The sequence below is a fragment of the Adiantum capillus-veneris genome, chromosome 11, assembly GCF_014529385.1.
Source record: "Adiantum capillus-veneris isolate H3 chromosome 11, ASM1452938v2, whole genome shotgun sequence".
Taxonomy (NCBI): Eukaryota; Viridiplantae; Streptophyta; class Polypodiopsida; order Polypodiales; family Pteridaceae; genus Adiantum; species Adiantum capillus-veneris.
The window spans coordinates 68,952,354-68,976,900 of NC_140941.1; the positions used below are offsets into that span (position 1 = coordinate 68,952,354).

The 24,547-nt window shown below is 39.8% G+C and overlaps 1 protein-coding gene across 1 annotated transcript; it reads left to right on the forward strand.

Annotated features, from left to right (window-relative positions):
• The first annotated feature begins 16,110 nt into the window (after positions 1 to 16,110).
• Positions 16,111 to 16,890, forward strand: LOC147447408 (ATP-dependent DNA helicase PIF1-like). Its single transcript, XM_086523616.1, has one exon. The coding sequence runs from the start codon at positions 16,111 to 16,113 to the stop codon at positions 16,888 to 16,890; it is 780 nt and encodes a 259-aa protein (XP_086379742.1).
• Positions 16,891 to 24,547: the final 7,657 nt, after the last annotated feature.

Below are 24,547 nucleotides of genomic sequence, written 5' to 3' on the forward strand. Positions count from 1 at the left end.
TTTTAGTGATAATTACTAACTACTAACCACTAAACTTATTGTAAAATGCACCCTCTACTAGAGTAGGCACTCCCAAATTATTCACTCAATCCTCTCTCCTTTCATCCTCAATAATTATCTTCCCTTGAGCCCACATCCATGTGACTCAAAGGACAAGAGAGACCCACCCACATTAAAAAAAATAAAAATATGCATAATCTTTCATTCCTTCAAATAAACTTGATTAGGCATAATCCTAATCGGGGCTTCTAAACCTATAAATAGATCCCTTCTCTCCCTTGTAAATCATCACATGATCACACTACACCACACCATTCTCAACACATAACACACCACTCTTCAAGCCTAGTTGTGTAGAGTGTGTGCATTGTGAGTACTCTATTCCATCATTACACATAGGTGCATGGAGAATCTTGAAGTTAGTTATGCCATCTAGAGGAGTGGAGTGTATGCCATACTCTTCACCACACTTGTAGCCTCCTCTTGTGCATAAATAATATTTATAGTTTTGGGTGCAATTGTATGCTGCAACTACGACTCTTCTCTCCAAATTGACCTGATAAGTTGGCTCATCAATTGGTTGAAGGTATATTGTCCTTGAAGTTTGTTGTGCCATTTCATGCTTGGTGGTTTGAGGGCTTGTTGAATTGTTTGCCTAAAAGGTGAATTGTAAGAGGGTGCTCGATGAGAGGGCTCCCGTGACCCTAAGACAATTTGTGTATTGGCAACAAGGTCAAGTTTTGTGTTGTCTCTCTATTTCTCATCAAGCTTTATGTGCATCTAGTCTTTAAGGCCAAGACTGAGTTGCTCAAGTTGATTTGTGTTATTTACCTCTCTCTGGCGTGGTGAATGTTTGTGTTTGGTGTGTGTGGCTATCTTGCATTCCCCTCTCTTTGTGCGTTTGAGTACAAGGAGATATCACGTGCGTCCTAGTTCGCATCTACAACTAGGTGGTGCCCCTTTTCTTGTCTGGTTTCTGGCTGTGGGTTGTTGTTGTTTCTAATTGTGCTTGCCCCAGCCCCAATTGAGCAGCACGGGAGCCTCGAAGGGTGTTTAGAGGCCGCTCTTCTTGTTGCCCGCCCCGGACCACCTCAAATTGATGCCCCCACTGAGGAATGACTTTGTGATTATTGTTGTTGTATTGCATGAATGTTTGAATTTTAGCATAATCAAGTAGATTATATGAATCATGAAAACTTGTGTGACCGAGTTTAATTTCAAGGCAACAGAAATTGATCTAGAATATGGTTTGGATTAGCATAACATAAGAAAGGAAAAAAACATTTTCACATAAGAATCTAGAATTCATATTGAAAGACCTTTCAAAACTTTGTGTAGTTAGTTGATGTCATGAGAGAAAGTGATTGTTTGGAACTAATCTTTGTGTGGTTCTAGCATTGAGAGACTATGACACGCTATACCTTTGATGATATCCCAATCTTCCTCGGAAATCTAGAAGAAGATGTTGATGATTTTCTTGCTGATTTTAGAATGGTTTGTCGTATCCTTGGTAAAAGGGATGACATTGAAAAAGGGGATTTTCTATTGGTATGCCTTAGAGGCAACGCTGAGCAATGGTTTTGGAGTATGTCTTCTCATATTGAAGATGGGTATTCCCAAATTTCCAAAGCTTTGAAGACCAGATTCTCTAAATTTCCAACAACGGAGAAAGCATGGGCTTCATTAGGGAGACTTCAACAACATGGTGAAGACTACTATGCTTATGAGGATATTTTTTCTCGTCAATGGGGAGGATATGGGTTTAGTTCTACATTTCCAGATTATGTAAAAATGGAGCAATTTATTTCGGGTTTGTCTCCTTTCCTAAAGACTAAGGTTACTTGTAGTGGACCCTCTACCTTTGAAGAAGCGGTCACTATTACCCGAAGGAAGTTTCACAAGTACTTCTACATCAAAAATGGTTTCCATCATGCTGGAAGAACCAACCATCATGAAAGTGTTTCTATCAAGGAGTCATCTCCTTTTCCATACTTGTCTCCTTCTACTCCGACAAATGCTGAAGAAGTTACTTACATGCCAACTGATTATTCAAGTGCTAAAGTGTGTGGCCAAGATTCAAATGTGGAATCTCTTTCTTCTACCTTTATCACAAGCATGCAAAAATCCACACAAGATATCTCAAATGGCATTGATGATTCAATAATGGATACATCCAACCTTTTGGCGGAGGATCAATTTCTAGTCTGAGCAGACGAAGCTTTTGTGCAACATGACTCTATGGAGAATGAAGACCTTGAAGGTAACCTTGATCTTATGGAATGTTCTGAGAGTGTATCTTGTCTAAAAGAAGAGACTGAAGAAGAAGATGAAATCATAGGTGGGGAGATCATGGACCACATTGATCATAAAGAGATGATTGTGTACATGGAATGCCAACTCCAAAACAAAGCAGAAGAGTGTGAGTTGAATCCATGTGAGGATAATCTTCAAGAAGTGTTTGAGGATGTTGAAAAGCATCGGTATGACCCATGTATATTAAGCATGGAGAAACCTATCATGCAAGAAGCCAAAGTTTTCACAAAATCAAACAGTAATCCATCAACCTTTGAGGTGGTACAATGTGAGGAGTTACAACCTTGCCAAAGGGGGGGCTTAGAAGGGGATGAAGAACATGGGAGAGTAGAAAAAAATAAAATCTTAAAAGAAAACTGTTAGAGGGGTATCATTCTCTCCAATGGTGTTTTAGTGGGTGGCTCTTCATTCATGGGACAATCTCTTAGCAAGAAAGTCCAAGCTTTTTAAGCCCCAATCATCTTCACATTGGGTTTCACCTCTTCAAATTCAACTTTTCCTCTCTTCACATATACCTTTCATCGGGGCACCATACCTTCTTAAGTGGAAGAGGACATGAATACTTGGTGATGAACGGATGTTTCCAAACCTTCTTCATTTGGTTCCTTGGTATATGGAGGTCGCACATTGTGATGCTTCTGGTCTTCATCATAGATGAAAAACTTGTTTATTTCTACATGTGGATATTTCATCAATCAGTACCAAAATCTATTCTCTTCCAATGTGTTGGAAGCAATAGAAACCTTTGTCTATTATCTACTTATGTGAAAAACTATTTGCAATATCTTCCAATAGCAGTTGGAAGTATGAATCAAGCTTTCATAAATCATGAAGGTCATAGAATTTTTAACTTGATGAGCCTACCCAAGTTGAATGAATTTTATGAGCTAGGAAGATCGTAGCAGATACATCAACTTTACACAGGAGGATGAGCAACCAATCTTTTATATCACATTCATAGTGATAGATGCAATGATGAAAAACAATAAAATCTACAAGTTTCTTCAACCGAAATCAGTAAGTGATTCCATACCATACATCTCTCTTTGGCAAAGATATTTCAAGATCTTTGATCCTGGGGGGTGCTTATGGAAACTTTCTCAATGGAGAAGGTTTACTCAGTCACTTCATTACATCCTGCTATTGTCTCTGAGAACCTTTCATATCACACAAAGTTTCTTAATCATACAACAAAGGTTCTTCAAAGATGAGAGCAGACAAAGACAGACGTTACACAATCTACATGTTGTATGATCGGATAAATGGTACATGAATGTACCATTATCTAAGGGGGGGGCTAATGATAGCCGTTTTTCAGCTTTCCATAATTGCCATAGTAAGCTACCTCACCCTATCAAATCACTCAAACATTTTGGTTATCCCTACCATTTCACTGTACATAGGCGTGTGTGAGTTAGGGACTTTCTCCATATTTTCTTAAGAACCCTCAATTAGCTAGTCACTAGGCTATTTGAGCCAAAATAATAAAAATAAAAAAAAAATATAAGTATATTATGGCCCATTTGTGTGTAAATATTTCATTGTATATAGGCCCTAAATATAAGGATTTTTCATAATTATTTTGGTATTTATTTAAATATTTATACTTAGTTGTGTGTTATTTATGCTATGTACATTGACTCACCATTACCATATTTTTTCTTACCATTTTGCATACTCTTTATTCCATATAAAAATAATTTCATGCAAGCTTCTCTTATTTTTGGTGTAACTCCATCCCAACAAAAATCCAAAAAAACTAGTTTTATTTATGTGTATATTTTTTCACTATTGTGATTTTTCCTTCCTACATCTATTCTCTATTATTTTCATAAATTAGACCACAAAAACTATTCATCTTTTTATGGTAGACTTATAATGAGAGAGATTTATTTTGACCCCTTTATATTTTTTCCACCTATATTATTTATATTTGACATGTACATATTTTTTTAGACCCCTCAATATTTGATTTTCTTAGTTGTACTATTCACTTATATCATGATCTCAACAATATCTTCAATTATAGACCTACCAAATAAGGTCAAGGGTATGTGGCATGCATGCATGCACCATGGGGATCTCACTCTTGGAGGTATTCAAAGAAATCATCCAAAGAAGGACCTCACAAGAACCTTGTGCAATGGAAAAAACAGTCGGTTTTGCTGAATTTTTAAAGATCACATGCTCCCCGAATTTGAAAAGGTGATGCAAACAAAAGTTGTAGCTCGTGAGCTGAACTTTCACCTCAAATTTTTTCATATTTTTTTGAGCTACGAGATGTGAGCTATGATTTTATTGCTGGACCCCAGTTTGCCCATGCTATGCAGCCACACTCCCTCTTCCACTTTATCATTTTTCTCTTTCACACACACTCCTCCATCTCCTTCCCACTCCCAAACCTGCAACTCCCATGTCCTAATTCACCCTCTTCACCATTGACACTTCTCTCACACCTCCATAGCTTTCATCCTCCATTTCTACACCCTAGGTGTCCCCCTTTCTCTCTACATATATGTCCATATTACCATACTCTCTTCAGCTTTGTAAAGAACTTCAAAAAAATCAGCAAAAATCCAAGGTTAACCTCTGCAAATGAAGGCTTTATCATGAATTTTCCAAGGTTTGAAGATAACATAGCTTCATCGACACGCGTTACTTCGCCATGCTGACCGCTTCTTCTACCGGTGTTGTATAGAGGTGAGTGTCAACTTCTCCAAGCTTCAACCTTGCTTTACAAGCTTATCCCTTCTCTAACTTTTCTCATCATATATCTCACCATTTGGTGAATGATTTTGTAAATATTTTTTAGTGATAATTACTAACTACTAACCACTAACCTTATTGTAAAATGCACCCTCTACTAGAGTAGGCACTCCCAAATTATTCACTCAATCCTCTCTCCTTTCATCCTCAATAATTCTCTTCCCTTGAGCCCACATCCATGTGACTCAAAGGACAAGAGAGACCCACCCTCATTAAAAAAATAAAAATATGCATAATCTTTTATTCCTTCAAATAAACTTGATTAGGCTTAATCCTAATCGGGGCTTCTAAACCTATAAATAGATCCCTTCTCTCCCTTGTAAATCATCACATGATCACACTACACCACACCATTCTCAACACATAACACACCACTCTTCAAGCCTAGTTGTGTAGAGTGTGTGCATTGTGAGTACTCTATTCCATCATTACACATAGGTGCATGGAAAATCTTGAAGTTAGTTATGCCATCTAGAGGAGTGGAGTGTATGCCATACTCTTCACCACACTTGTAGCCTCCTCTTATGGATAAATAAGATTTATAGTTTTGGGTGCAATTGTATGCTGCAACTACGACTCTTCTCTCCAAATTGACTTGATAAGTTGGCTCATCAAGTGGTTGAAGGTATATTGTCCTTGAAGTTTGTTGTGCCATTTCATGCTTGGTGGTTTGAGGGCTTGTTGAATTGTTTGCCTAAAAGGTGAATTGTAAGAGGGTGCTCGATGAGAGGGCTCCCGTGACCCTAAGACAATTTGTGTATTGGCAACAAGGTCAAGTTTTGTGTTGTCTCTCTATTTCTCATCAAGCTTTATATGCATCTAGTTTTTAAGGCTAAGACTGAGTTGCTCAAGTTGATTTGTGCTATTTACCTCTCTCTGGCGTGGTGAATGTTTGTGTTTGGTGTGTGTGGCTATCTTGCATTCCCCTCTCTTTGTGCGTTTGAGTACAAGGAGATATCACGTGCGTCCTAGTTCGCATCTACAACTAGGTGGTGCCCCTTTTCTTGTCTGGTTTCGAGCTGTGGGTTGTTGTTGTCTCTGATTGTGCTTGCCCCAGCCCCAATTGAGCAGCACGGGAGCCTCGAAGGGTGTTTAGAGACCGCTCTTCTGGTTGCCCAGCCCAGAGTTACACATTTTCCATGTTTTTTTCAAAATGTTCACGTATTGTAAATTCCCAAATTATTTCAAGCCATTGTAATATTTTAATGTGTTAGGGGCTCAATGGGAGTTCCAAATTGTAAAGAATATGTCAGTTAGTGTGCTTAGGTTGCAGATTCAGTAAGTGGTGGAGCCCTAAAGGCCTTGGACGCCCAGACATTACATATTTTTACCTTAGGTACATGAGGCAGTGTGTAAATGAAATTAGGGTTCACAAGCTCATTTGTTGAGAGCACTCTTTGGTGAGAGCTCTTGAGGTGTGTGGCTATGAAGTCCTTGAGTGTCTCCTTGCTCATGAGACTTGGTTAACACTAATCAATGATTCATTCTCTTTCATTATGCCTCTCTCATGCTTCTTATGATTGCCTATGATTCTTAGATTAACTAGATATTAACTAATCAGTGGTTAATCCCTCTCTAATCTTGTGTGATTTCCCTCTTTTGCTTGTGTGTCATGTAGGTTTGATTAAAGTGTGGTGTTTGATAGATCTATGTGTGTGTGCTTGCAATTAGTGTGTTGCATGATAGGATTAGTGTTGTGTGCGTCTTGCAATCGTAGTGTGTGTGATTGGGTTGATTAAAGGTGAAGAGAAGTGGATATGGAGATTGCCCTTCATTGCGGCTTAGCTCCTCCATAGACTGAGAAGCTCACCTCGTAGAGTTAACCGTTTGTGTTGCCACTATTAGCTCACTAACCATGTGAGTGTTTCCATGCCCTAGCCAGGTAGCTCATCCCTCCGGATTTATAATTTTGTTGGTCATTGGAGCTATTGCGATGATGGAGCCCCCAACATTTGGCACCGTTGTCGGGGACGATGGCCTACGCTAGTGTAATTGTGGCATAAACGAATGCATTCCCTCATTAATTTCACTACTAATTTCACTTGTGTGTTTATGTTTTTGTGGATTTTGGATGTGTGTGCATGAAGCAATGTGTTCATAATTCCCTAATGTGTCACTGTATCTTGCCAATTGTGTGTTTACACACTCTGATTTCACACTAACCCATTGCTAATTCGACTAATTTTTGCTAACTTACTAATTTGCTCTGAAGGATTGGAGCATTCGACCATTCAATTGATCTTCAATGGAAAGGTAATTAAGGTGGTATTGTCAACCTCCCTAGAATCTAAGAATGTGTAGAATTGTGTAGAAATCCCACCATGATGCAAATGTAATGTTGATGCAAGGTAATGCTATGCTATGTTGATGCAATGCAATGTTGAAAATTTTGCGATTATTCGTTTTCACACCGTCGTAATGCTGAAATTTTTAAGATTTGGTGGCGTATGATTTGACAAGTTTCAATTGCTAATTGGTGAATGCTAGTTGCTAATTGGGTGCCTACTTGAGTTAATTGCATACTTGGATGGTCAATTGCAAGTGTATGTGCACTAAAATCAAGTGTGTGTGCATTCTAATTGAGTGTGTGTATGCTAATTTTAAGTATGTGTGCATTAAAATCAAGTGTGTGTGCATTCTAATTGAGTGTGTGTATGCTAATTTTAAGTATGTGTGCACTATTTTTCCCAACTAAAGTATCTCAATTGTGATGATTGATTTGTGTTGTGCTCATGCCCAACTAATGATTTGTGAAATCATATTGCAAATCCGACAAGTTTAACCCTTTTGTGTGCGCACCTAAAGATTGGTAAAAACTGTCAATCTTTTTGTGTGTGTGTGTGTGTGCCTAAAAAGTATGTAATTTGCATGGTTAATTCAATGTTTTGAATGCATAATTCATGTGTGTAATGATTAATTTTTGCGTTTTTGTGCTCAAAACAGGGATTTACACATTTCAATTGCGTCAATTTTGACCTACTTTTGTCGATAATTTTGTCGGTTTAATTGCCTAGCTTTGATTTATTTGATAAATTATTGGCAGTTGAATTGATGTGATTTGGGTGATTTTATTTGGCTGCACTATTCCCCAATGTGTGGAGATTTTTTTTAAAAATACATTGGGTATTTTCGGATATTTTTACAAAATTTTGGTAGTTTTTTGCTAATTTTTGGATAATTTCATAAAAATTTGATTTTAAGATCTTTACGAGCTATTTTGTGTGTGCCTATTTACGGCATCATTTTGTTCGCATTTGTGCCCTCCTGGTCGAGTTTTGAGCGTTTTACTATTTTCGAGGGCCGGGTGGACAATTTTGTCGAAATTGCATTTTCGGTAAAATCTGCTATTTTCATTGTGCTTTTGTGTATTGAAAATGCTCGGTTGTGAATGATGATGATTTCCTAAGATTCCTATTTTTTTTAAATTTTTCTGGTAAATTTTGGGATTTTCTTGTATTTTTTGGAGTTTCGGCTAATTTCCGGCCTAATTTTGGCATTCGTGGACGTTTGAAGATAAAAAATTAATAAAAGACGGGTTTTGAGCTTTGATATCGTGCCTTGCGGCGCATAAAATTCGTCGTCGGATAGATCTTTACGGTCTCTTGGGACAGTTTCCTACGACGTTAAAAAAAAATCTTCTTCTTTTTGTCAGCCACGCTCGTTCCGTGTGAACACACCCCTCACCCTCTCTCTCTTCTCTAACTTCCCCTCTCTCCACTGTTAGAAAAAAATCGGGGTACACTGTATTTTTACCGGCTAAAATCATAAAATCTCAGTTAGATTTTGAGCTTGCCTTGAAGAAAATTGGGCAAATTTACACAAGTTTTTGTGTAAATATTGGCAAAAGCTTCAAATTTTGACCTAAAAACCGGTAGAATTTCAAGTTGCCCTTATTTTCTTCGGTTAGAAAAATGTATTTTTCTAGCCCTACCTCTCTCTCCTCTCACTCTCTCTCTCTAACCCTCACTCACACTCATCCGCTCTCTCTCGTTGTCTGCCCCCCGGCGTGCACCCCCCCTTATTTTGTTTAATTCAAACACCCTCCCCCTCCCCTTCCTTTGTCGTGTATTCCCCCCTGCCCACTCTCACACATGTGGGCCGGCCACATTGTCTCCTTCTCTAAGCCGCCAACAGACACACTCCCTCTCTCTCTCTCTCTCTCTCTCTCTCTCTCTCTCTCTCTCTCTCTCTCTCTCTCTCTCTCTCTCTCTCTCTCTCTCTCTCTCTCTCTCTCTCTCTACGACGCCCAGATTGCACATCACTGCTCGCCTTCAAACGCTCCCGGATTGCGCGCTGCAGAATCTCACGCGCTAGCATGCCACACCTCAGCTCGTCAACGGCCTCAACAGGTAAGTGACAGGTAGTATGTTTTATTGTTGGCCTACCCCAAAGGGGTGAGGCCACAGCGATGACTCCCCTTTTTTGGCCTGCCCAAAGGGAAAAGGCTATAGAGATCCCTTCTCTTTTTCCTAACTAAAATATTTTTAATTCATTTTATGTTGATTTTGTGACTTTTTATAAAAAACCACTATATGGCATGATTAAAGTGCTCCGGAATGTGGTTACTCTATGGGTATCCTAGGAGGTTGGTAAAAGTAGGGATAACGATTGGGGACGTGTAGGCTATCTATTGGTTAATGATGATTTTTGGAGGGTCATTAGGGTTGTGGAGTAGCTCATCATTTGAAGTTTAAGGCCGAACCTTCATTCTTCGCTTACATCTCCCCTGTTTCTCATCTGTAGCGATGAGGCAGAGAAATGGCGAGCTCTACAGGGTGCGGCCTCGCCTTGAGGAAGTTGCAGGCGTTATACAGTGCTCGCTTTCCAAGCATAGCATTGGCGTGTATAGTTATTCCTTTTCTCGCTCAAGGGCAAACTCGCTTGGAGAGGCCCGTTGTTTTCTCCAACTGTTTCACTGAAGAAGAATTGTAATATTCTATCTTTCTGTGCTGGCTCCTAACAGGTCGTGACACCTGCAGTTCTTGATGCGATGCCCTGATTCGACAGCGGACAGTGCTTGGCTCTTGGCAGTTCGTGACTTCTGCGGATTTTGATGCGATGCCCTGATTCGACAGCGGACAAAGGTTTGGTTGAGTGTGTTTTGTGTTGGGCTCGTTTCTTTGCTTGAGGTTTAACGCTTTGTTGTGTAGCGAATCGTCTAAGCAAGTGCGTGCAGAGCTGAGAGTTGTCACATGCTGCCTCCTAACCCCACTCGTCGCATGAAGACAATGTGTCTTCTCATCATATGCCCTGGAGGATCGTTTTCTGTTGTGCCGTCAGGTGTAGAACTGTAATACAGGTCTGTTTTGCTGATGTAGTTTTACGCTTGCTGTTTGTCAACGCCTACTGTTTCACCTAACTGAATGCGGCTTATTTAGCGATATCATTGTGCAGGGAAAGTGGTGGATTGCTGTTGAAGCTTATTCCGGGTATGGGTCGGGAATGCGTATAGATGGGCTATAGTTCATGGCGCACTTGCAATGAGAGTGAATTGCTTCAGCCCTTTTCACATATTATGAGAATGAGATTGCAATGAGAGAAATGCTTCGTTTTGTTTTACTGTGTTTCATCTTCAGTGTGGGTTGGCATTGATAATAGGCCCGCAAATATGATGGTGATGCGGTAATTCTCATAGGTCACTCAGCTTTTCCACATATAATGAGAATAGCCAGTTTTATCTTCGGTTGTATTGTTGTCTTGTGCTTATGTGGGTTTTGGTGTATGCCTACATGATCGTCTTTCGATCTCTTGATATAGACCTTATTGAAGTTGGGATGTTATTCATCTTGATGGCACACCATCTCTGTTAGCTGCTTCTCTCAATTTTTGTTTTCATGCTGGGTCTAGAGTCAAAAAGGTGATAATGAAGGTAAGGTGCATGGGCTGCATACATGTTTTTTGGGTCTTCGTTGCTCAAGAGCTCTCTCGCGGAGACATTGAGCTTGTTTTATCCGGTAGCGGGTCGCTACAGAGAGAGGGCCAATGGCGGGCTGGAGATTCTTTGCAATGATGCAAGTGCTTCTTTTTATGAAGCTTGGGTCGACTGTGGATTTGATAGCTGTCAGTTTGTTGTGGATATAAGTATTTTGTGTTGTAATTGTTCTGTTACGCCTCTGTAGACGAATCAATAAAGGCTTTTTTTATGTGTAGTTTGCTTCGGTAGGTCGGGGATGCTATGATGTCGACTCATTTTCTGATCATCTTCGGATGAATAGAGATGAAACATAAATAGACTGAGCATTTTAATCAATGGTATGATGTATACTTTTGGAAAAGCTGTGATGAGAAGTACATACCCTACTACGGATTCACGTCCGTTATGTTGTAGGGTATTGTGTCTGAGCTTATGGGGTAGGGCAAGTCAATTGACCTAAGGTGGAATTAAATAGGAATCGCACAACACAAGATGAAAGAAATAGCACTCGCGCAACATAAGATAATGTTGCTGTCCGTATAGATTAGTGAAGTGTCGATTTTCATGTAGCATATCACGATTGTAGCATGCGAAGCCGCGTGAATGCTGCAGTCTATGACATTTGTGTGTTAAAAAAAATCTGAGCCATTTGAATGTTCTTATATTGTTGATTTTTTTCAAAACTTATGTAAAAATTCTTTAATGTAATGGCTCTATTCTATAATTCCAATTGTGAGATATTCACTTAATTATTTTCGGAAAAAAATAAAGTGAGATATGTCCAATGATTTTGAGATAGGTTTTAAAGACACCTTCAAATAAAATGCTGTCTCAAAAACGTGTCTTTAAGACAACACATCTAAAGATTTTTTCATGAGTGAAGATATAGCATCCACTTTCTTTACCCTCTGCTTTGGCTCTATGGTAAGCGTGAGGCATTAACTCACTACTTCTTCTCTCCCTCAGCTCCTATATAACCAACTATCTCTAGCACAAACTATATATGCTATTACTTAAGCTTAAGGTCGTCTTGCTGAAAGTTGTCTACGCTTAGCAACTTTACTTTCCTCCTGCAATGGATACTCCCATGAATGGTAAGTACCTTGCATAACAAGATGTCATTTGAGCTGTGATTACCTTGAGCATATGATATAGAGCATTGACTTGAGCATCTTTTCGTAGATGTTAGTTTGGATGATTCATTGTTTGAGCCTGAGCACATAGAAGCATCCTTCTTACACAAAGAGTCGCTTGGGACTGCGAAGTGTAACACTGGTGTTGATGTGTCACCTTTGGCTCGAAAGGATTGATCCACAGAGTCTTCTCCGCTTAGCAAAAAGCTTAGCCCAGAAGGAAAATTGAACAAAGCCTATTCTTTAGCTATAAAAAAAGCTTTGCTCTCAGTAAGAGGTAATCTCTCGCTGCTTTCTCTTAATTGGATTGAGTTCTTTACTCACACCAATTTTTATGTTTAGGTAAATCTTCTAAGTGCTTGGCAGATACCTCTTTTTCATCATCTCTGATAAAAAAAAACAGATGAAGGACAAAACGAGCTCAATGATGAATCTTTCACTTCACAGTTGGCCATAACTCCTGCCTTAAGAAACCTAGCTATCTCCGAATTGTCAGAGACTGCAAATTTCAGATTTGCTTTGGAAGGCAAATTGTTGTGTAAGTATGGTACTTACAAAATACCTAAGTCTAACTTTGGTAGATACATGCATGCAGACCTTCTTGACAAGGAATCTCGCCATACTGTAACTTTTGTTGTGAGCGAGATATACCTCTCAGAGTTTATGGAAGCCTTTGCTGTTCATGATTATGTGCGTAGAGAGGGCGCTTGTGTCAAAAGAGCTGTCGCGAAAGATGGTGGTAGTTGTTTGTGGGCCTTATATGCCGATGCAACCACTTTAGTTGTTAAGGCAAAGCCTTTCGAGTGCTGTCTCTACCTTTATCCAGAGCAGAAAATCAAAGAGTTGCTGTCCCAAAGTTCAAATGCTAGCGAGGTTGTGTCTACTGTTGCGTTCATTGTTGTCAAGATAGAGAATGCAACAAAGAGTGATGGCACTCCTAGTTTTCGATTGACTATTGCTGATGGGCTGTCGATAAGTGACCGAGCTAGTGTAAGTCTTGTACAAGCTTTGAGCAACTAGTTAGTATTTTTTTCTCATGTTTGTGTTTATGGCAGCTTCTCTTTGTTCCAACACGGCGCCTCGACTATCAGCTTATGTTGAATGAAGTCAAAGAAAAGGGATTTTACACTTGCGTTGCTCGTAACATCAACGTCTTCAAACACTTATCGAACACTCTAAGTGTTGTCGATGCTACAATCTTATGTCCACTCCCTTCCTCGTTGGATGATCTCTTTCAAGAATACTTGCATAAGCAAGTTTCGAATTTAGGTTTTGGGAGGAAGGTAACTTTTGTGCTTGTGCATTGAACAAAATTCTGTTTCTTTTCTTATTGGTAAATGTTGAATTGGTAGGTGTTTGGGACTTTGGAGATTGTGAGTGTAAACAGCTTGGTTGTGGAGTTTTCTTGTGGTGCATGCAAAGGGCGAATTGTAAGTCGCAAAGCTAGCAATCCATTTTGCTACTCTTGTGGAAGACAATGTACAATCAATAAGCAACCACTCTTACCTGCCAAATTATATCCTCAAGACGGAGAGGCTGTTGGTGTTATTTTACAAGGTGCTGTAGTTGACTCTGTGCTAGGATTCTCTCGTCCATTCTTGCATCTTTTCGAGCAAAACTTGGTGGAGTTAAAATCTTCGCTCCAACTTTAAGAAAGCTGGTTGGTTCACTATTGACAAGTCAGGGCAGGTGACTGCTTTTAGAGTTGCTTAGTTGTATTTCTTCGTGTTGTACTAAACTTTTTGAAATATGGAAAGCAACCTCGTTTTGTGGGCAGATAGTAAAAGATTGTATGTTGATCCCATATTTAGTTTTAAATCTCCGGACAACAAAGATGTTTTGTTAATCCTACTACATCTTTTAAACTTGGGTATTTCGTTGCAATCTCTCGAGTCCAAACTTGTTGACATTATTGTAGATCAAATAGCATTTAAAAATGAACACATTTTGAAAATATGGATGCAGCCTTGGACTATCAATCATCAACCACCTTCTTTTAATCAAAGAGAATTTATTTTCTCTCTCTTGGCTAGTCGACAATCATCGATGATGTTGAGTGTTGACTTGGTCAGCATGGTGTGCAAGATGTTTTCAGCAATGTGCAGACTATACTTTTACCGGGGAGAGGTTTTACGTGAAGTTCGTTTTTTTGGTGTCTTTGATTGTGCATCTTCATCCACTTTGCCAAATCTTGTTGTGCTAAGCTTGCATGGTGATTTTTTATGGTTTCCTGGTGGATTTGACATTCCTAAACGTAAACGGTGTGTATGGAGTAAAGAGGCTACCTTTTCTCTAGCCACTCTTGTCGAAACCCATGATGTTGCAGTTCAACAAGTTGCATCTATCTTCTTGCAACTATATCCCAACACCTTTACCCTCAAGCAAGTTACAACTAAAATTTACAATATGTCCAAGTCGTCTCGAATGCATCAAAGAATCTCTACTGTTTCACCTTGTAAAACTTCTCTATATGCAAAGATAGTTGAAGATACTCCTTCTTTTGATTGTGCCTCATGTGGTTCTCTCATGTTTCGTCAAAGTTTGCATGGTTTGTCAAAGGTACAGTTGTTACTTCTTAAGAAAATAAAGTCAATGGGCCTTGACGATAAGGTGCTACGAGTTTGTCACTTGTGCAAGGCTTCATTAAGAAAACATAAAGAACCAATGTTCTGCATTAGAAGAGAGATGGCTTTTAGTATGATTTTGTCGACATGCATATTACTACCGACAAGAATTTGTTGGATGAGTCTCTCAGAGGTGTGCAAACCCACCACCATCACAAAACATGCAAAAAACGGAAAAGTTTTTATCGGTTTGGTTTTCCACGATCACCCTCACGAGAAACTTTGGTTCTATATCCAATCACGGTGTCGTAAACAGAGAAGGAAGCACTTTTAATCAATAAAAAACGCATTGACGATCAACTGCTTGTTCTTGGGCATGATTCGGAATCATCATATGATGAATGGTTGACCTCTTTGGGAATGACTGAAGAAGTGTACATTAAGTCCCTTTCGGTGGCCATCATAGAGCCAACACTACTCTTGAAAAGACATCCAAAGGACATTTACACAAACAATTTCAACAAAGAGCTATGTAGTCTATGGGATGCAAACATTGACATTCAATTCATATTCAATGGTCATGGCGTTGCTGCATATTGCACATCATATATGACAAAAAACGATTCAACTGCAAGCAAAACAATCAAGCACATATTGCAAGATTGCAAGAAAACAAACGTGCCAACGGTGGATCGATTGAGAAAAATTTGCAATGCTTTGATCAATACACAAGAGATGACATCACAACAAGCTACATATATTTCTCTTTCGTTGCCCTTGCATAGTGCTAGCAGATAATTTGCCTTTATTAATGCAGACTTCGAAAGCCAGTGTACATTGTTGTTGAAAAGAAGAGCTGCATTGAATACTTTTAATCCTGATGATACTAGCATTTTCTTTGATGATCTTGTCACAAAGTACACTCATCGTCTAGATAACCTTGCACACATATGTTTGGCTGATTATGCAAGAAACTATCAATGTGTTCGTGATTATACTCGCAAGTCTAAGAAATCTAGGGTCATTCGATATGCTAACTTCAACCTAGAGAAAGATGCAGAGAAGCATTTCCATGAGCTTTGCTTACTCTTCCTCCCATTTACTGGCGATGAGAAAACCTTTGAGAGAAGTGTTGATTGTTGGAAAGACAAAAATATTACTGTGCAATTATAGATGAGAATCGTCAACAATATTCTAGCTTGAACTTGGTGCAACAAGCACTAAAACACTCTCATTGCCCTCATCCTCAAGATCTGAGCATAATGAGTCATACAAATATGAGTTGGGCCTTGTTATTCAACCAAGCAAGCCCACCACAAGATCCTTACCAACATTTTGAAAATTGGCATTATGTAACGAGGAATATCACTCACTTGTGTCCAAGTTGAACATTGATCAACGCTCCCTTTTTGACGACATTATGCTTAGGAAGCGGCTGCAGCGAGCTCAACCAATCCATCTCTTCTTGACTGGGGGTGCGGGAAAGGGAAAAACTTTCACTTTGCAAGCAATTGTGCAAGGCCTGATTCGTCACTACAATGCTTCTCTTGAATTAGATGTTGATCTTCCCTCAACATCGTTGATGTCATATACAGGAAAAGCAGCTTTCAACCTTGGAGGCACAACAATTCACTCAGCATTGCGCTTGCCCCTTGTCTTCCAACCAAATGTTTCTCTTTCTTCTGAGAGCCTTGCCGAGCTCTCACAACTCAAGCTTGTTGTGTTTGATGAGGCTTCTTTGATTGGAAATAGGCTCTTGCGTATCATAGACACAAGGCTGCGGTCAATTAAGCACAATCACATAGAGCCATTCGGGGGTTTAGATGTCATCTTTTGTGGTGACTTGTGTCAAGCAAGCCCAGTTCGTGATTGTTGGATATTCAGCGAGCCACAAGATTCTGTGCAATTGCTCTCACCTTCGTTTTGGCTCACCCAAATAAAATGCCACGAGCTCACAAAAACAATGCGTCAATCAGACAATGACTTCATTGCCATTCTCAATAGAATTTGCAAAGCAAACCACACAAGTGAGGATTTGTTTCTCTTGAATACCAACCATCACGATGAAGCCTTTAACAAATTGACAACACCCCATTTATACTTCACCAATAACTTGAAGGACTCACATAATCGATTTGTTTTTGAAGAATTGCCTACTCACCCATACATATATAATCCGTGCGAGACACAACCACCATAAAACTTGTTCGAAAAACCTTGTTGTGCCAAACAACCCACAAAACACAGCAGGCTTGTCCTCAACCTTGGAGCTTAAAGCAAGAATGATTGTTGAGCTTTAATTGTGCTGGGAAAATTGATATTTTTGATGGTCTTGTGAATGGCGCTGATGGAATTCTGAAACTCGTAGAAAGCAGAGCTAACTGTCTTGTTGCATGGATAGCCTTTTTTGATTCCTCAACAGGCTCCAAACAACGACACATGAACCAACACCTTAATACCAGTTCCATTAACCCTCAGTGGACACCAATTTTTCAAACAACGAAAGAATTTCAAGTTGGTAAAAATGCATTGAGCACTGTCTCCCGAACTCAATTTCCAATATAAGCAGCGAATGCATGCACTATCCATAGGTCGCAAGGCTTGACAATGAGCATAGTAGCCTTTGATCCAACATCAATAAACTCACATGGATTGGTCTACACAGCTCTTTCCCGCATCAAAGATCCATCAAACCTCCACATTCTCAATCTGATTCATCCAACTCAAATCAAAGTCGACAAAATTGTGCTTGATGAACTTGAATGCCTTAACAATGAAGCCAAATGGGAATATTTCACAAAATTTCCATTCGCATACAAACACACACATCATATCATTCAATCGTTGAACATCGTTTCTAGTCACAAATACCTCAGACATATCAAAGAGGATTTGAATTTTACAAGTTCTGACATTTTGTGCCTTCAAGAAACAAAGAAAACAAATCCTTCCAATGATCTTGCACCAGAGTTTCATCATGTCCATCACCACAACAAAATTGGTGTTTCAATCTACTACAAGCCTAGTATACAGCTCCACTCTGCAAACACACTGCTAGCTCCAGGGATAGAAATCATTCAAGTTATATTAGCCATCCATGAACACCTTGATTGGGAAATCATATGCGTGTACAAATCACCGAACACATCTCCAACCGCATTGGTGACACAACTCTATCCCTTGCTGCAACAATCCAATCCTACACGAATGAGTGTCATCATGGGAGATTTTAATGTAGACAATGAGCCCACAAACAATCAATATCATTACTTGGAGGAGAAGCTCCAAGCACATGGCTACACACAACAAATCCATGATGTAACCAATGTGTACAACTCAAAACTCGATCATGTTTGGATTAAAAATCCCCCTACATCATTCATCACAGGCACACGATTTTGCTTCTGGTCCGATCATTCATCCACACATCTAATGATTCCTAAATAATTCTAATACCTCCCTCCCTTCCTCCCTTCATCTCTCTCTTCCCTCATCCTCTCCACAAAAAGAAACCATGTTTCCATATTCTATGCCTGCCTTTATCCTAAGAAGCTACCACTTTGCTACTCTTTAATCCTTCATCGAAGTCAACATTCTATGATGTAATCTGAATATCACTTTCTTTATGGATCAATGTGACCTCCATTCTTGTAGTTTTGTGTTCCCATTTCATGTTCTTAATTCGTTTCATGTATTGGCAAGCCTTGTGATTTTATCACTTGTTCCTAATGAAAAAGGAGTTTGTTTTAAAAAAATCTACAATTTTTAGATTGGACGATAGAGATGGTGGTAATTATTTATGGAGATGATATGTAAAAAGAATGATGGTATATCTGATGGTAAGATATTCTCCGCTAGTCCTATGGATATAAAGCCCCTTTCCACGTTGGAAACCACCTCTGGGTATGATGGCAAATGAATGATAGTTTGTGTGAGCAAAGAGAGAGAGGCACTTTGTCGAGCTTATTCTTTCAACCCTCTCAGTCTCTCGACTTTTCGCTTGAGTCTCCATGCATGATTCCCTTTCTCTCTCTAGCTGGAGCGCTCCTCCTCCCCCATAGTGCTTCGATGCCAAGCTCATTGCAATGTCCCAGACCAACGCCTGTAGTTCACCGGCTCCTGGCACAGGCTGATTTGCCTTCTACTGTGCCCGCTTCAATACAGCCTACTGGCCTGCGCTATGTCTCAGTACTGGTCTATACATCCACCAGCCATGCAACCCCTTTCAACTGCTCTATTGTTAATGCCCTTCCTTCACCTCATCTTTCTCCGCTCTCTGCCCGAGTCCACTTGATGTAAACAACCCCTCCCTACCTGCCGCTAACAACAACAATGCTCCTCTTTTGATCAACCTTTGGTCCATAGCTGCTACGCACTACAAGAAAGCAAGAGCAGTAGTTGTGGTTTATGGGAAGCTTGCTCATGTATGACATGGAGTCTTTGAGGAATATTAGTGGATCTGTGCTTGGAATTTTTGGTGATAAGGACTGCTTCCTACCACAACACCTATTTGCTAATGCTTGCGGCCATGTTGTGTTACCAACAAAGCTCTAGAGCCGGCCCCCTTTTCCCCCGCCTTCAAGCACTATCAATACTTGCATTCACTACTGTGTCGCCCTTGCACGCCACTGTGAAGCCCTGTTGAACTATTTGGTATGCCCCTGTTGTGCATTCATCGTGCCGCCCAACCGGCATCCCAACTACTCTTGGATCGCCTTAGCCACTCTACAATCCATGTTACCCATTTTAGCCATGTGCTTCCTGCATGCCTTGACACCTCTAAGCTACAGCTCCGCCAGTGCTACCTAGTCCACCACCCCTTTTGTGTCACTGATCCACTATCCAAAGATGCGAGCTTGCAAAGAGGCTATTTTTCAAGAAATCAAAATCAAAGCATCTAGTTCCTAGAGTAATTGCAACTCCGTGCTTTTAGATATGTTTTCTGGCAAGTATCTACATTTGTTTGCACCTTGATTTGGCAGAGAACAATGTTGAGCAGCTAGGGGTTTGTCTCGAAGAGTCTTTCTGTAACTTACGCTCAAAAAATGCCTTTGTTACTATAGATTTAGTTGTCCTGATGAATATCACAATTTCACGTCTCCCCATTGCAAGCTTTTTGTGCACAAAATTGAGGCCAAATAGCCCCATTTTTTTATGGACTCCTTGCATGCAGACTTGAATATAATTGTACTTGGCATTGTAGATTTGTGCTCTAGGGACAAAGGATATTGCATACCTTCCCGACAATGTTTTAATCTTGTAGACCTTTATACTGTAGGCATGCAAGGAGTCCATACCAAAATATTCAGTCAAGTACCTCTCAAATGCTGTAAAGCTCCTAAATTCAAGTCCATATATAGAAGTTTTTTGCTTTGTTTACCTTGTTCCTTGTCTATTTTTGTTCCAACCACAGTTCTCATGGATGCTTGCATCAAAACTGGACAAAATCTAACCACGAAACTCTAGTTTTGCATAGCTTTTGTTTCTCAAAATTGTCCTCCCTATTGACAACACCCTTGTTGATGTCTCGTAGACCCCTTGGTGTTTATAGCTGGTTTTCAAGCATCATATTACCTATCTTCCTGCATCCCCACTATGATACTATCCCTCACCCTATTTGGACACAACACAAGCTTGCATCTTGTGTTGACTAAATTTCCAAATCTTGTCATCCTCAGTCCCTAGAATATGTGTAAAATAGAATGCCCACAAAAGCTATTTAAATCCTCTTTCAATGTATGATCCCTATTTGTTGTATTTTGGTGCAAGGTATGGCCAGGTAGCAACAGTGTGACAACTCTAGAGAGTAAGCATCAACATGTGCATCAAATGAAAAAGGGTATGTTTCACTAGTGAATAGTGAGTGAAGTTGATGCAAAATAAAAGACAAATTCTTATGGACTGGATGGATTCATGTAAGTGAATTGAAGATATCGTAAGATACATGGGTGAGCTATTTACTTTGTACTACTCATTTCTCGACCTTGAGGCTACTAGTGACTAAAGCAATTATCAGATGGTAGGAGGAGAGTATCCTCGGAGAATTGTAGCGAGATTTCTCCATGAGCTAGAACATGCTTATGGTTAGAATACTTGAGTACCTTGTGGATGTAATATGCTTGAAAACATCTTACTATCCTTGGGATGACTTGCAATAAATATGTATATGGACTCTCAAGAACTCATCTTTTGGTGTGTGCTTTATCGGGAGTTCTAAAACCTTATCTGTGTTTTAAGCAAGTCTTGCAAAAAGTGAATTTGTAGTAAAGTAGCATGTAAATTCGTGCATGCCACAAATTCCCATGAAAACTCAATGACTCTAGTGTAAGTGAAGTGTAAATCTAGAAGCAAAAGGTGATGGTTGATGGGTGTCGGTGTGTTGTTTACCCCAACTTAACAGTCAAGAGGAAGGCTACGATAGGGCTCGTGTCTAGGTAGCTCAAGCCTATTCTAGTTCTCTTGAGCATTGGTTGTCTGGCGATCATAGGGTGGCATCCTATATCAACCAATGTATTTGGTAGTTGTATCTAGGGTGGCTTGGCAGGAGCATGGCTTCCTATGTAAGCTTTTTTTATTGTATGTACACTCACTATTGTGAGTTTGGGGGAAACAATCCCATCAAAATGAAGAAATGTGATTGCAATGTTTTCTCTAGAGATAATTCTTGCAAACTATTATGTCTTAGGGTTGTGGATGTTTGTGTTTGGATGCTTTGCAAGATTTATTCTTTTATGGGAAGGCGAGTGCCGATAGCCCCATGGTTTGTCCACATTGGTCTCAACTCATGGTTCTTCTTTGAGTATGTTGATGTAGTTTGATTATCTCTTGCTAACTTGCTCAAGCTTTTTGCACGTTCTCTTTAAAGAAAGATCGCACTTACATTGGTTTCTCCCATTCTTGCACTAAAGCTCGCTATTAATTAAACTCTTTTGCTTTGGTGTTTGCATCACTTAAGTCGCAGGCCTGGTGATTTTATCACTTGTTTGCTAATGAAAAAGGGGAATATTTTTAAAACAATTGCACATTTTTTCTATTGGATGAGGCAGATAGAGCACACTCATGACAGAGACAAACTTGAATGATGAAAAAGAGACTTTTCATTGAAGACAGAAACATGTAAAGGCAATGATGAAAATTCGATTATGAGTAGAGTAAGATATTGGAATTTACACCATTCTATAAAGAAATCGGATTTCTCACTGCGTCCAACCTGTCGCGCCAGAGAGAGAGAGAGAGAGAGAGAGAGAGAGAGTGGGTCTAGAGAGCTCTCTGTTATTCTTTTTGAGATCAGCGTGGCCTGCCCGACTTAATGGCCTGCTGCTTGGATACCAACATAGAGCTGTCGACCATGCCTATTCCCAGCTATCGAAACCAGCACGATCCTTGAGAGAGAGAGAGAGAGAGAGAGAGAGAGAGAGAGAGAGAGAGAGAGGCGACTAGCCTCCGTGAGCAAACGAACGAGACAGAGAGAAGGGGAGAGATCAGCCTTCTCTGCGACACTGTGAGTTAAAAGCCTTATAAGTAGAGACCGGCTTCCATATTCAGCACATCAGCGCTGTCTCAATCCCATCCGAGTTCGTGGCTGCTTACAAGCTTCCCCCACTCTCTATAGCTGCTCCTCGGCCATTGTTGCGCCATTCTTGGCTTGCCGGAGGTCACGAGGTCATCATCAACCTCACGCTACACCCTCAAGCAGCAGGGGTAGATGTGGACCTATTTCACCAGATTGAGAAGTAAGCTTGCTTTTCCAAATTAGCTGGCTTTACCTGCTCCGGTGGAGTCACAGTCGCAACCTCAAAACAATTTTGCCGCTTCAGCACAGCGAGTCGTGCTCCAGCAATAGATCTCCTGAGTGGTGAGTCATTTGTAGGTCCAACTGAATCGCCTCCCTAAGTTGACATTTGAGAATAGTTCAAATCAAAGTTTTCCATTTAAACTTGCCCTAAAAGCCGTCATTTGTTGTAAATTATCTTGTTCAATTCAGATTTCGTACTAGATTCATCATGGTCAAGGTCGCTTTGCACTTGCAGCAGCTACGATTTTATGTATCACCAAGATATAAAAATTATGTTCCGAGTGTTTTTTTTCTTTCTGGTCTACAGGAGTGTATTATGATCTGTACAGTCATTAATGGGGAATGAACTGTTCCAGAATGTCGGTGTTTTGCACCTTTGGGGACTTCAAGAGTTCACGACCTGGTACCATATTGGCGTGAGAGAGAGAGAGAGAGAGAATTTGGTTATCCCAGTTCCCTCTTGAGTAAGAGGTTTAGAGTTCAAAACTTGTCTGATAGATCTTTGCCGTCAACTGTTGGGATTGTTCCCACAGATGTCTCCTTCTTCTTCTTCTTCTTCTTCTTCTTATTCACACACACACTTAACATCCTAGGAACAATCTTGAGAGATCTCAAAGATCTTTCTATAAAGTCTTGAGTTTAAGATCTCTTCTTATTCAACGGTGGGTGATAGGTAGGTCATTCTAGTTTCCTCTTTTTATTCACATTTAGTAATGCTCACCACTGTTGCTACCTCCAGCCCTATGACAACCATTTCCAGCTCTCGTCGCTATGCCCTTTTCCCATCCCGCTCTTGGATTGTGCTACCACTATGCGCGACTTGCTGTTAGTGCCACCTTTGCCTTGTCAGCATTTATTGCCTGGTTGGTATCATCTCTTTTCCCTCCTCAAGCTTGTGTTTGCTGCTCCTGGCTGCAGTATGACATTGCCCATGTCTGTGGCCATGTACTTTTGGTGTTCCATTGGCCCTTTTTCACAGCATGAGGGAGTGCTGGTGTGCTTGTGTTGCACTTACCTATCTTCATCTGCCTTCAACTAGGAAAGAATGTTAGAAACAGAGAATGCACGTGCACTGGTTATGCCGGGTTTCAGCATCCACTTTACCATTGTCGTCTTCCAACACGGTCGCTTCTTTGGACGCCTCAGTGGTGGCTGCACTCGACCGTGGAGCTTTTGTTGTTGCTTTGGTTTGCTTTCTTCTGATAGGGTGATTTCTTTTCTTCTATTGGTCTCCTTGGCGTGTTTCTTTCTTATTTTTTCTTTGATTGATTTGTGTGGTGGCGTTTGTGTGTTTGTTAGTCTTGATGAAATATGGAGCTAGCACAGCTGTAAGGTAGGAAGAGTCGACTTCTCTCTCTCTCTCTCTCTCTCTCTCTCTCTCTCTGTGGACGTAGGAGAGTTGCTTCTTGCCCTCCCCAACTTTTCTCGCGAGCGGCAGGGTTGGGCGTGCTACTGTTTTGAGCATGAAGGGGGTGCAAAAGAAAGCAGTATTGAGTAGTGGCAATGTACAGTACACCTAATTTGCTCAAAATGGTGAGACTAGTGTAAGAAAAAGAAAAATTACCAAAATACCCCTTTGATTTCTGGAAATTCTCTGAATACCCCTCAAATTTAAAAAATTCCCAAAATACCATTGTATAAAAATTCTTGGTTGATCTTTGCTGCTTAAAGAATAACGCCTTTCTGTCTATAAAGATTGGTTTTCATAGGGTAGGCCTCGTGAGTTTATCACTTTTCTGCTTCTTGTTTTTGTTAAGTTCCATTTTTGTTAATTTTGTTAAATAAATTAAAAAGACAATCAATAAAATTTAATTTTTTTTTAAAAAAATATATATATATAATAATAATTAAAAAAATCACAAAAGAATTAAAAAAAACCAAACTTAAAAATCAAAAGAATTATAAAAGCATTGAAATTTTATTTTTTATAAAAACGAGTTTAAAAAAACCACAAAATAAAAAAAGGCAATTAGAAAAACATAGACTTCACAACAAAATTAAAGAAAAATCCTTCTAGAAAATCATGAAATTTTCAAAAAAAAAAATAAAATTCTAAAAAAAA

Bases quoted from the DNA above. Each gene is read 5' to 3' on its own strand.
- LOC147447408 (XM_086523616.1), top strand. From the start codon at position 16,111: ATGCTTAGGAAGCGGCTGCAGCGAGCTCAACCAATCCATCTCTTCTTG.